At 53.4% G+C, this 13,756-nt stretch overlaps 2 protein-coding genes across 2 annotated transcripts; one reads left to right on the top strand and one right to left on the bottom strand.

The window, feature by feature from the left end:
* Positions 1–1,516: 1,516 nt before the first annotated feature.
* Positions 1,517–8,317, bottom strand: N7459_004621 (bifunctional carbamoylphosphate synthetase/aspartate transcarbamylase; the record flags this gene model as incomplete). Its single annotated transcript, XM_056943805.1, has 3 exons — positions 1,517–1,573; positions 1,632–7,630; positions 7,705–8,317. The coding sequence occupies 3 exons, from the start codon at positions 8,315–8,317 to the stop codon at positions 1,517–1,519; spliced, it is 6,669 nt and encodes a 2,222-aa protein (XP_056800688.1).
* Positions 8,318–9,307: 990 nt separating this feature from the next.
* N7459_004622 (uncharacterized protein) lies at positions 9,308–12,657 on the top strand (the record flags this gene model as incomplete). Its single annotated transcript, XM_056943806.1, has 2 exons — positions 9,308–9,590; positions 9,659–12,657. The coding sequence occupies 2 exons, from the start codon at positions 9,308–9,310 to the stop codon at positions 12,655–12,657; spliced, it is 3,282 nt and encodes a 1,093-aa protein (XP_056800689.1).
* Positions 12,658–13,756: the final 1,099 nt, after the last annotated feature.

A 13,756-nucleotide genomic window follows, 5' to 3' on the forward strand; every position in this document is an offset into this window, starting at 1 on the left:
TGGTTTGCCGCCACCTGATTCCACTGAGCGCTCTATATATATGAAATAATGTGCCATGTCCATGGAGAATTATGAACATGTCCTCATCGTGTGAGTTTATAGCTAGTCCATTAAGTGTTTTTTTTTTGCCAGCCCAGTTCTTCCTTTGCCAAAAAGTCACTAATGAACATAGGGGGTTTGCTGAAGCTGTGATTAGGACGGCACTTCCAACCATATCTACATCTGTTCGCAGACAGTCAACCATGTCTGCGGTGAAAAGGACCCTGGATGCCATGTCCAGCAGTTACGAAATCAGATAGCCCTGACATGATAGTATATGCAGGCTCAAATAGCAAATAACAGCTACGGGTATTGTCGCTCGCAGAACAGGTATGCTCTGGTCCTCCTCTTCCTGGACAAGGCGGACTGAGGTATGATGGCTAACTCTTTAAAGACTGGTATACTTGCCCAGCACCAATGCCAATAGCCCGATGGACTATTTTTTTCGGTATATCCCGGACTTCTTGCCAGAACTGCCCGATCAACTAGCGCAAACTACCACACTATACAACTACAATTACTCCAACTACAAATCGATACTAGGGAATGCACAGTTATATAATGTTTGTTTACTTTCAAGGGAAGAGATCATTGCTGTCTTTGCAAATTTTGAAGATAAAGACTTGGCCGAGGATAAGCCATATAGAAGGGCAATCCGCCCAACGACGCAGAAGAGCTGCCACTTCCAAGCACTGTTTTCCACAAACGCAAGCGTCAACCAATTTACTCCAAAGAGGGACTATTGCATATTGTTCAACTGACTCACCGTCCGGGTCCCTTGCTTTCTTCTTGAAAGCTAGACTCTGAACATTCAGTAGCACCAAATAAGTGAATTGTCTTGATTCATTTGTCTCCTGGTAGGCCTCTCCTTCGAGGAAGCTATCTTCATCATCACTAGACTCGGAGTTATATTGAGAGGACACCAGGGTCTAGGACCGCGTACTTCAGCCTAGCAGCAAGAGCTGGCCTAATTAAATCGGAAGCTAGACGTCTTTCAAGGTTCTTTCCAGATGAATTCAGAATGCATTCTCATTCGGATATCAAGGATACAGGTAATGAAAGAAATTGGTATAATGTTGGCAGCAAGGAAGACGCCGATGCTGATGGAAGAAAAAAAGTCGACCCCACAAAAAACGCCGAAAACGGAAAGAACACACGCCACGCCAAACACACGCAAAAAACACACGCAACGTAACACACGACACGCAAAACAGACCACGTAAACCACATAATATACAGACATATACATAACACGGAGGTCATCAGGTTCATAAAACGGAGATTCGTCTAATCTATGCAGCTCGCGTTCTATCGAGGCAGCTGCACCTACGGAGATATCCAGACAGAACGGGACATAACTTTTGAAAACAGAACAGGCAAAGGAAGACATGTCATGCGTGAGGAAAATCGACGGCGCTTTTTGGTCACCCCGGCCTCATGGGTATTATGACGGGTGGCAGAGAGATGGCAGAGAAATCTAGGGCGCCAAGACCAGGGCCAGTAGCGCCATGCGGCAGTACAAGCCATATCTCATCTGTAGTCAATCAGTCAGTATATTTTCTTGCTAGGAAAATCCTAGGGATGGAACGTACCTGGCGGAAGTAGGCTGCCCGCTGGTCAAAGTCAACTTCCTCGGCGATCTCAGCGTTCCGCGGCAGCGGGTGCATGACCACCATGTGGCTCTTGGCGTGCTTGAGCAGGGCATTGTCAATGACGAAACTGTTCTTCAGACGCTCGTACTGGCCAAGGTCGGAGAAGCGCTCCTTCTGCACACGGGTGGAGTACAGAACATCCGAGCGGGAAACAATCTCGGGAGTCAGCTCCTCGGACTCGAACACAAGCTGGCCGGAAGCCACGATCTGCTGGCGGACTTCCTCGGGCAAAGCAAGCTCCTTAGGGGAGACAAGCTGCACACGCACGTCGGGGTAGAACTGGAGCAGCTTGATCAGGGAGTGCACCGGGCGGCCATACTTGAGATCACCAGTGAAGGTGATGGTCAAACCGGTGACGGTACCCAATTCCTCACGGATGGTGAAGAGGTCCAGGAAGGCCTGGGTGGGATGCTCGATGGAGCCGTTGCCGCCGTTGATGATGGGCACCGGGGAGAACTTGGCTGCGACCTTGGTGCTGTTCGGGTCAGGGTGGCGCAGGACCACGGCATCACCGTAGCAGCCGAGAGTGCGGAGGGTGTCCTGGAGGGTCTCGCCCTTCTGGGTGGAAGAGTGCTCTGTCGAGATAGGGATGGTGCGACCACCTAGACGCTGCATAGCAGCATCGAAGGAGGCCGAAGTGCGAGTCGAGGGCTCGTAGAAGAGGGTGGCCAGGACGCGACCCTTCAGGATGTCAAGGACACCTTGACGCTGAACACCAAGGCGCATCTCTTGGGCAACAGTAAACAACAAGTGGAGATCGGCGCGAGTGAACTGGTTCACGGAAAGCACGTGCTTGTTGCGGAAGGGCGACCGCTGGAGCATCTCGTACAGGGAGGACGAGATCTGGGCCGAAGGGCCGTACAGCGGAGGCCCCAGTTCACCAGCAGGCGGAACGGTGGCGTCCAGAGCCCGGGAACGGCGACCAGGAGTGCCAGAGACAGACGTGTGGCGCTCGAGAGAGCTCTCGGGTCGGGGGTGAACCATGGGAGTTGTAGGCTTCACAACAGGGGAAGCGGGGACAATACGATGAGCGGACATGTCGACACCGCGGGCAGCATCGACGATGACCTCGCCATCAAGGCAAGAGGTCTTGCCCTGGAAGATGACACGTTGGACAGAGCCGCGCATCATCTTGCCGTTGAACGGAGACCAGGTGTCAGAGCTCTGGTACAGGTAAGGCCGATCAATCTCAATTTCCAGGGAGGCATCTGCCTGGTCGTGCAGCTCGAAGATCTTCTTGGGGTTCTCGTAAAGACGGGCAATAACGTCTTCGACGGTCAACCGGCCCTCGGAGACGGCAGTGAAGAGCAGCGGCAGCGAATCGGCGATACCGACGGTAGGAGAGGCATCCTTGCCAGCAAGCTGGAAGGGAATGCTGCCGATCGAGAAGACATCGATGGTGTTGAGGTGGTCCCACAGAGCCTTCTGGTCCTCAGCAGAAGGCAGCGAGCTGCAAGCAGGGAACTCCTCCCGGGACACGAAGAGACAGAACACTGAGACATCGCAGGTCACCTTCAGGCCCTTCTCCTTGCTGAGAGCAATGAGGTTAATGTCCTCCTTGGAGGTCACGCTCATGACGTGAATGTTGCGGCTGTGAAGGCTAGCCAGCAATAGGATCGACGCCAGGTCGGTGCCCTTGGCATCGGTAATTAGAGGCTTGCTGGAGGGCCAGGCTCCGAAGTGGTTGGTCACGGTGGCTACCTTGTTAATGTTGCCCGAGAGGTGGTTGAACGGGATGAAAAGGGATCCGACCTCCCCGGTCATCTGAGTGATCTGATCCGAGTTGTTGGCAGTGGCCGCAACCGAGATATTGAAGTCACAGTATGCCTTCTCATGGGCATTGTGCTGGACAATCTTAAGATCGTGAGACTCGGTGATCGAGCTATCGACTCCGACAGGCATCACACGGACCATACTGAAACCAGCCGCGATCGAGGCCTTGGTGACGGCCTCAAAGTCCTTGGAACCAGGGATGGTCAGGCCAGGAACGAAGGCAGCAATGTTAATCAGGCCAGGAAGAACAACTGTGCGGTGGCTGGTCTGGAAGTCGGTGGTCTGGATATTGAGAGGATAGTGACGAGCGATGGCCTCGATGAGGATCTTAGCATTCTTGACATTAGTCACCAGAGGAGTTTGGTAGTCAACGGCCATACGACGGGTGCGGTAACCCTTGGACATGTAATTGGCTGGGCGGCGGAAGCGGTTGTTGGACGGCAAGTTGATGTAGAGATCGATGAGGTTGTTGGACAAATGCTGGGTCAACGAGTACTCCGACTTGATGTCGTCCTCTTCACCACCAAGCACCTCCAGGTACTTGACGGGAACACCGTTCTCCTTGAGGAAATCGGCAGTACCAGAGGTGGCGAAGAGGTTGTAGCCAATGTGGTGAAGCTTCTGAATAGAAGGCAGCATCTCTAGCTTCTCCTTGTACGAGCCGATGGAGAACAAGATATTCCGTTTGGGGAGACGGAAGCCAGTGGACAAGAGAGCCTTCAGGTAGGCTTCGTACTTGTCACGGCCAAACGAGGCAACCTCACCAGTGGAGGCCATCTCCACACCCAAGACAGGATCGGCACCCGAGAGACGGGAGAACGAGAACTGAGGGACCTTGACACCGACGTAATCCTTCGGAACACTCACAGGGGGGTACTCCTGGAACGGACTGCCAATCATGGCCTTGGTGGCCATTTCGATCAGGTCAACACCCATGACCTTGGACACGAAGGGGAACGAACGCGAGGCACGGACGTTGCACTCAATGACTTTGATGTCGTTGTCCTTGGCAATGAACTGGATGTTGTAAGGACCAGTGACGTTAAGAGCGTTACCGATCTTGCGGGTAGCCTCCTCAATGCGACGGACGGTCTCAGCACTAAGATCCTGAGGGGGAAGGATAAGAGTGGCATCACCGGAGTGCACGCCGGCGTTCTCAACGTGCTCTGAAATGAAATGACCAACCATGACACCGTTGCGGGCCACAGCATCCATCTCAATTTCCTTGGCGTTCTCGATGTATTTAGTGATAACAACAGGGTGTTCACGCGAGACGTCGGCAGCCTGGTTCAGGTAGTTGGCCAGATCATGTTCGGAGTAGACAGTGTTCATGGCAGCACCGGAAAGTACGTAGGAGGGACGGACCAGCACAGGGTAGCCGACCTTGTCACAGAAACCGCGCGCTTCCTCAATGCTGGTAAGTTCTTTCCAAGCAGGCTGGTCAACATCGATGCGGTCCAACATCCGCGAGAACTTGTAACGGTTCTCGGCGCCGTCAATCATCTCTGGCGAGGTACCAAGAATGTTGACATTGAGACGGTGCAGGGGCAGGGCAATGTTGTTAGGGGTCTGGCCACCCATAGAGATGATCACACCACTAGAGGTCTCCAGCTGGTAGATATCGAGGACGGTTTCGAGGTTAATATTCTCGAAGTAAAGACGATCGGCCTCGTCGTAATCGGTGCTGACAGTCTCCGGGTTGTAGTTGACCATAATAGTCTTGTGGCCCTGCTCACGGAGGGTGCGAATAGTGCGGACCGAGCACCAATCGAACTCGACAGACGAACCAATACGATAGACACCGGATCCGAGAACCATGATACCATGGTCGTCGAAAGCCAGATCGTGTTCAGTGGCATTATAAGTGAGGTACAGATAGTTGGTCACTGCAGGGAATTCGGCGGCAACAGTATCGATCTGCTTGACAATCGGCATAATTCCTGCTTCCACACGCATACGGCGTACGGCAAGCTCGTTGGAACTCAGGAATTTAGCGAGCTGACGATCCGAGAAACCAAGCTGCTTCGCCTGGCGGATCATGGGTATAGGCACAGTGGTGGCATTGAAGGTGGTCATGGACTTGCCAAAATCACTGAGGCCCTTCAGGCGGGACAAGAACCACTTGTCGATGTTGGTCAGCTTCCAGATATCGTCGACAGTGTAACCGGCAGCCATGGCGTTGGCAATTGCAAACAGACGCTGGTCGGAGGGGGTCTGAAGCTCGCCCTTGATAGACATGAGAGCGTTGGTTTCGTTGAAGCCAAGGTTATGGAAATCAACAGACCGAATGGCTTTTTGAATGGCTTCTTCAAAAGTGCGACCAATACTCATCACTTCACCCACACTCTTCATGGAGGAGCCCAGCTGGGTAGAGACGCGAGTAAACTTCTTCAAATCCCAGCGAGGGATCTTGACCACGCAGTAGTCGAGCGAAGGTTCGAAGCAAGCGCAGGTTGACTTGGTGACAGAGTTCTTGATCTCATTGAGGGGAATACCCAAACCCAGCTTGGCGGCAATAAAGGCAAGCGGGTAGCCAGTAGCCTTAGAGGCAAGAGCCGAAGATCGAGACAGACGAGCATTGACCTCGATAATGCAGTACTCCTTGGAGAATGGGTTGAGGGCGTACTGGATGTTACATTCACCGACAACACCCAGGTGGCGAATAACATTGACGGCAGTGGTGCGCAGCATGTTGTAGTCTTCATCCGAGAGTGTCTGAGAAGGAGCCACGACGATAGAGTCACCGGTGTGAATACCAAGGGGATCGAAGTTCTCCATGTTGCAGACAGTGATACAATTGTCCTGAGCATCACGCACAACTTCGTATTCGATTTCCTTCCAGCCCTTCATACTCCGCTCAATCAGCACCTGGGGACTGACAGCCAGAGCCTTGGTGCAAAGCTCCTTCAACTGGTCCATGTTATCGGCAAAACCGCTGCCGAGACCGCCGAGGGCATAAGCAGCACGCACGATGACGGGGAATCCAATGTTCTCGACCACTTCTAGAGACTCCTCGAGGGTGGAGGCGGAAGCGGACTTGGCGCACTTCTCATTGATGGAGTCCATGCTGCGAGCGAAGAGCTCACGGTCTTCAGTAGTGATGATGGTGTCGATAGGAGTACCCAGCACCTTAACACCTAGACCCTCGAACTCGTCCTTGAGCTGAATACCGACCTGCAGAGCAGTCTGGCCACCGAAAGTCACATAAATGGCATCAGGACGCTCATGCTTGATCACCTTGCGCACAAAGTCCGCATTGACAGGAAGGAAGTACACCTTGTCTGCCAAACCCTTTGAGGTCTGGATGGTGGCAATGTTCGGGTTGATCAGGATAGTGTAGATGCCTTCTTCCTTCAGCGCCTTGATGGCTTGACTGCCAGAGTAATCGAACTCTCCGGCCTGACCAATGCTCAGACCACCACTGCCAAGAACCAGAACCTTCTTAACTGAGACGCGCGGGGCGGCCTTGACGTTATCAGCCTTGAGACCGCCGGGGAACTCAACGGGCTTGTTCAGTGCCTCGGAGGAGGCGATCGTGTTCTGAATGGTGTTGATGAAAACGTCAAACAGGTATTCGGTGTCGCGAGGTCCAGGAGTACTCTCCGGGTGGAACTGAACACTGAAGAAGGGGCGAGTGTTGTGACGGATACCCTCGTTGCTGCCATCGTTCGCATTGATGAACAGCTCCTCCCAGCCGTCCTGAAGACTGGAGGCATCCACGGCGTAACCGTGGTTCTGAGAGGTAATGTGGCACTTGCCGGAGATCATGCTGGTACAGGGAATGTTGTGGCCGCGGTTACCGAACTTCATCTTGCTGGTAGTAGCACCAACAGAGCGGGCGATCAGCTGGTGACCAAGACAAATACCGAAGACAGGTGTGCGGGCCTCCTTCATAGTGCGCGACAGGTTGTTGATAGTAGTGGTCAAGGTTGCGGGGTCACCAGGACCGTTGGACACGAACAGGCCATCATAGTCTTTGCCAGCCAGGGTAGGGAAGTCATAATCCCAGGGAACGACCATAACTTCAACGCCACGGGCGAGCAAGCAGCGCAACTGGTTGAACTTCATACCCACATCCAAGCACAGTACGCGGACAGGGCGGCCTGAGGGGTGCTTGAGAGCGATATCCGCGGGGGGCGAGTAGAGCTTGGGCTCACGGATGGAGACTTGAAGGGGGAAAAGAAAGGCGCTTATCAGAACCAATTGCCATTCTTCCAACATTGCGAATCGGATCACTCACCCTCATCGACCAGGTTCTTCTGGTTAGGATCCACCCACTCAGTTTCCTCGAATTGCGACTTCCAGTTGGCCGCATCGGCACCAGCAGCCACCGCGGCGGCGGCGCCAGGCTTCTGCAGCAGCATACGGCCAAGCATGCTACCCTTCTGACGAATGCGCTTGGTCAGGGCGCGGGTGTCCACGCCGTGCATAGCGGGAACGCCCTGTTCCTTGAGCCATTGGCCCAAAGAGGACTGTGCCAAGAAGTGCGAGTAGTCCTCGCCCGCGTAGGTTGCCACCACCAACGCTGCAACGTGAATCTGATTCGACTCGAAGTGCTTGGGCAGGGTCTGAAGCAGCTCATCCATCTGCTCCCGCGAGGGCACGCCGTAGTTGCCGACGAGGGGGAAGGTAACGACCAAGATCTGGCCCCGGTATGAGGGGTCAGTGATCGACTCTGGGTAGCCGACCATGCCGGTCTGGAAGACCAATTCACCGGCCACGCTCTTCTCAGCACCGAAGTTGTAGCCCTGGTAGACGGTGCCATCTTCCAGCTCGAGGGCAACGAGACGGTCACTGCCACCCCGAACGGGGATCGAGGCCGGTGTGATCATAGCGCCAGTAGCAGCAGCCATGGTGGGCAGTTGGTCTTGGGGTATTTTGGTATTTTGGTAGACCACTGTACCGCCCGATTGCGGACTCGTAGGGACAACCGTTTCCTCGGCGGAAACAGGCTGGTGTTTTTTTTTTCGGCAGGCGAAAGAAAAAGAGGGACAAGTCCTCTCGGGGACGAATCAGAGTGAGTGCAAGTCACTCTAGCACAGCATCCGCCAGCAGGACTTCTTCTTTTTTGTGGAATTCCTGATTGTCTTTATGTTTTTCTTTTTTCAGGAATTGAGGGAGGGGAGGGACAAGAGAGAGAGCAGCTGCAAAGAGCTGAGGTATGAAGAAGTGAGGATTGTGCCCGAATAAAATTTTCGTGCCATTGCAGACCCACCGGTTCCGGTAGATGGCTCGCTCACCGCCTTCAGAATTTTCCCTTGTGCGAGCATTGGGGATGCACCATCGATGATCATTTCACAATCTTGTGCGGCTCGTGGAGGACTGATCGGCTGCAATTGAAGGACTTTCTATAGGTCTTGCTGCGTATATGGCATAGAGCTCCCCTCAAGCCTCGCTCAAGGGTCCTGCAGAGCCTGCAGGCGGTGACGCTGATAAGATGCGATAGTGCATCTACATATGCAGGCATCTAGCTTTCTCAAAAGTACGATAGATCACAGAGCGGAAAATAATGTGCAAACGCCCAGAGTCTAGCATATGAGCCATTCCGTCTGAGGAGTATGTGTGACCAGCTAGAATCCTGGAATGTAGCAGATGGGTGCATAATGACGTGCGGAGCTCCGATCCTCTCCAGATCTGCGATAGCTGCGCTTGCGGGCGAGATTAATCGCGCGCGATCTCGTGCAGACTTTCCCCAGACTGGTGACGCTACATCGCTAACTTCCACCTGTCACTTTCCCCTCCTTATCTCCTCCCTCCTCCCTCCTATCATGGTCTAGGGAACTCCTGGCACAACACTCATAGCCTCAGTCATGCAAATACTCTGAACCCCGTCGCGTCTCGTCATGTTTGCCTCTCTGCTTCGTCCCAAAGGACGGCGCAGGCAAATCGACCAGTCGCCCTTCTCGTCGCCCTTCAACGACACGGACAACCCCCCATCGATTCGGTCGGCTGCTCAGCGTGGCCTCGGACACGCGCGAAGAGTGGGCGACAGCAGCGACGAAGACGCGCCGGAGCTTCAAGAGGCACCCGAGGATATGGATGAAGACTGGGGTCAGGAAGAGGAGGAAGACGAAGACCCGCTCGAGTCGACCCCTCTCCTGCCGATTTTCTCAGCATCGCATTTGGGTATGTGTCTACAACCACCGTGCGCAGTGTGGCTTGTGTTGAGGAGGTTAACCATTGTTTGCGTATAGATGCATTGCCCGTATACGACATCACCCATGCCATTCGGCCACTGATCACCTCTCGGTGTGAGACCACCCTGACATGGGATCAACTGCGGTCGCCCCAGGTGTCGCAGTTTCTGGTCAAGCCTATCCAACAGAAAATCATGTCAGCGCACTTCTCACGAGCGACGCTGTATGCTTTAATGGCCAACTGCTTGCAATTCGAAAAGGAGGTGCATATCAACCCCGGGAATAGCGGGGCCAGTCAGACGCGAGCGATGGTCAGCGAACTTCTGGCCATCAAATTATTGCGGGAATACTCCACTAGAGAGTTAATCGATGCGTTGTCCTATGAGTTCTATCCACTTCAAGGCCAGGGTCCATCTGCTGCATGGAATGTTGGTTCGCAAGGGAGACGGTTGGCAGGTGCCGCGCGGATATCATGTCTGGAGGTAGCTATCCGTGCGCAGGCAAAGCGCTTTCTTGCTCATCCGGTCGTGGTACAGCAGTTAGAGGCTATTTGGGCCGGCACGATTGTCTTTCATTCGGCCGCTGACCATCTCCACCGCCGCACAAACCGACCAGCGATAGGAGGAGAGTTGAACCATGGCTCATTGACAGACCAAAATGGAACCCAAGTGCCCGTGTCCATGTCTGGGAATATGGGCCTTCGGCGCTCGGTGACACTGTACAACCCCCGAGATGCTTCATTGTTTAAGCTCTCCAGATTGCGAGTACCACGCTATCGACAATTTCTCTCCACTCTCTCCTTTGCAGTGTTACTGGGGCTGTTTCTGGCCGTACTAGAACAGCGGAGCCGGCAGATCACATCGCTCGAGATCATATTTTGGTTTTGGAGTGCGGGATTCATGCTCGACGAGATTGTCGGGTTCAACGAGCAGGGTTTCAGTCTCTATCTGATGAGCTTCTGGAACCTCTTCGACTTGGGTATCTTGCTGCTGCTCTTCTGCTTCTACTGCCTGCGCATCTATGGCACTTTCTTGACCTACACTCGGAGCCGCCAGATGGCCGATCAAGCATACGACATACTGGCTGCCAATGCGGTTTTGTTGTTCCCGCGACTGTTTTCAATTCTTGACCACTACCGGTATTTCTCGCAACTGCTGATTGCATTTCGCATCATGGCATCGGATCTGATTGCGGTATTCGTCCTGATTGTAATTGCGTGTAGCGGCTTCTTCGTTGCCTTCTTGTCCTTTGGAGATGACAATTCCCCCAAGGCGGTCGCCTATGGCTTGTTCCAGATGCTGATGGGCTTTACACCTACCGCGTGGGCAATGTGGGAGGAATACAATCTTGTGGGCAAGACAATCTTGACGGTCTTCCTCTTCATTTGTCACTTTGTGGTGGTCACGATATTGATCACAGTCCTCACCAACTCCTTCATGAGAATTGTTCAGAACGCCAACCAGGAGCACCAGTTCCTGTTCGCCGTCAACACCATCTCGATGGTCAAATCTGATGCTCTGTTTTCCTATGTCGCCCCGGCAAATATCATTGCCTGGCTTGTGACCCCTTTTCGCTACCTTATCCCTTTCCGCCAATTTATTAAACTCAATCGGACAATCATCAAGATAACTCATCTCCCGATTCTGTTCACCATCTGCTTCTATGAGAAGACAATCCTCAGTGCTCGAGTAGTGGAGCCAATGGATCTTGTTGAGGCAACCTCCCGAGCAGAAGCTCCAGGTCGTGCGCAGAGGTGGCAACCAAGTCGATTCCGGGCCTTTAGTACAAAAGCACCTCGTCTAGTACGGGAGCCCTCTGTCGCGACATACCAGAAAGACCAAGCCTTGGAAGAAGTGTTCCGTCGGCCATTCAGCGAACGGGTCCCTGATCCAGCGAGTACCGTGCGGAAACGCCAAAAGAATAGTGTCATCAAGGATTGGATGCAAGAAATAGGTTCCGGCCCTGCCCATACTCCGGAAGAGCAAGACTCGGCCGTGGTCGATCATCTTGAAATGCCAACAGCCCGCCTTCGGTTTCCCCTTCGGAGGACACTGGCCGCACATGGGCGTGATTTCACGGAGACCACTCGTTCTGTGGCATCAAACCCGGAGGACAGATTCAGTCACGTTACCTCTCCAGCCTTCAATCGTCGTAGAGGGGACTCGATATCGCCCACGCGGACTCGGCAGCTCTCCCAGCACACGGATATGGAGGGGGATGATGAACTCACCAGTGACGAAGAGGGTTCGAACGGCAAGCAGTCAGAGAAAGGATCTCTCAGCGATGGTGACAACCCGGTGGGGAGTACTGAGAAAACGACACCAAAATTCTATAGTTCTCGCCCATCCACTGCGAGGGTCTTGTCGCGTCGCGGCAGTCCTGCGCGCCGCCCCAAACACCATCGCACAGTCTCTGGAGTCACCATGCTCTACGATCCCATCGGGTCTCCCAATCTGGGAACGGAGGGCCAGACCATGCCGCCACGGCCGGACGATTCTTCTGATGCAGACGACTCTTCGGATGGAGATCGCCTTCCTCTTGTATCCACTTCTGCAGATCAAGGCACCATGAAGAAACGCCCTTTCCAAACAACACCCGCACGTAACGCTTCCCGTGGCTTGAATCCAATGTCGGTGCCAGAGATTGACGGCCTCTACCTGTCTGATCGTCCCACATCGAGAGCGCCCAAGGGATCTCTATTGTTCGATCTTGGATCTGATCTAGGGGACAACAAAGCAGTAGCTGGTGGTTTCGCTGGAGCCGTCCCGTCCAGCTTCAATACCCAGCTAGGATTTGCCACTGCAGGCCTCCGTCGTGAAGGCCGAAATCAGACTCAGGACATGCTCAGCAAACTGGTTCTCGCCCGTATGAATAACATCGAGGAAGGATTCCGAGAGGTTATCAAAGAGGTCAAGGATCTCCGACGCAGTGGCTCTAGTCGCAGTCGCAGTCGCAGTCGACCGGACGAGCTTCGAGCGGCTGCACGAGAGAAGAAGAAACGCACGGGGAAGAACGACCCCCAAAGTAAGAGACCGACCTCGGCAAAAGCCGGATAGGCCGTGGTGGACATCTGCCCAACCAGCCGGAGCCCCCTAACACCACGTAGCAACGTGGTTGTAATTTTAGCATTCGACCGTTGTAGACATGGATTGGTCTTGTCTATTCAACTATGGGTGGCGGCTTGTCTCTTGGATACATAGCGCTTGGATCTTCTCGTTGGTCTATGTATTACAGATACCATTGCTCACCCGGACATGTTCATTCAAGCGCACACGAAACAACATGAAGTTTATGCACTCTCTTCCCTCATGCTCTAGATCAAACAGATCCTCGGGGCGGCGACAAAGGATCCTTCCTCGGTGGTCTAGCTGTCTTGTTACCCACGTTCGTCTGCAGGGAATCACCTCCGCGAAAAGCTTCCATCTCTTCGTTTGTCGTGACAAAGGTCCCTCGCTGTGGTGCCATCAGACGAAACATGAGCCATGTACCGCCAATCACACCCACGATGCTCATCATAGCGATCGAGCTGGATCTTAATAATGGCAGCCAGAGGTCAGCTGCGGTGGCAATCGGCAGGAAAGTGTCAGAGAGAGCTCACTTCAATGGTCTGCGGCCGGTGCCTGATCCTCCCGTCAATGCGGTCATGATTCTTTTTTTGCAGCTGCTGTTGACCGGGGTTGGTAGCGTTGATGGCTCGATTGGAGAGTGAAGCAGGTAGGTATCCCGGTGGCAGAACCCTATAGCGCTGCAATGACATGGCCATGAGCGCATCAACATTTGAACCCAAGCTGGGTTAACCAGTCGAACCATGGTTCTCGCATTGGTAGATTATGCATAATATAGATTTTCTACCTAGGTATACTTCTATGCAACAGGATAGGTGATTGTAAGTTAATCTTATGGTCCCTCTAGAATCTTATCTATGGCCCAGCTTAGCCCTAGAGGTTTAAATATAAGATAGCTACAGCAAGTACTACTTGGGTATTCCTGTGTACCTGTATAACATAACTGGCTCCGCTATCCCGCAGTGGAGCTCTTGTTTATCAGTGCCCCAGTGTGGATTGGCTGCACCGAGACATCAAACTCCAATCACTTTTTGTTTGCAACCGAGCCTCGCATGCGGATCTACATTGACTCACGTTGATGATGTGGCGG

This window comes from Penicillium hispanicum, assembly GCF_028827665.1.
Source record: "Penicillium hispanicum strain IBT 35686 chromosome Unknown utg000004l_segment0_segment0, whole genome shotgun sequence".
Lineage (NCBI taxonomy): Eukaryota > Fungi > Ascomycota > Eurotiomycetes > Eurotiales > Aspergillaceae > Penicillium > Penicillium hispanicum.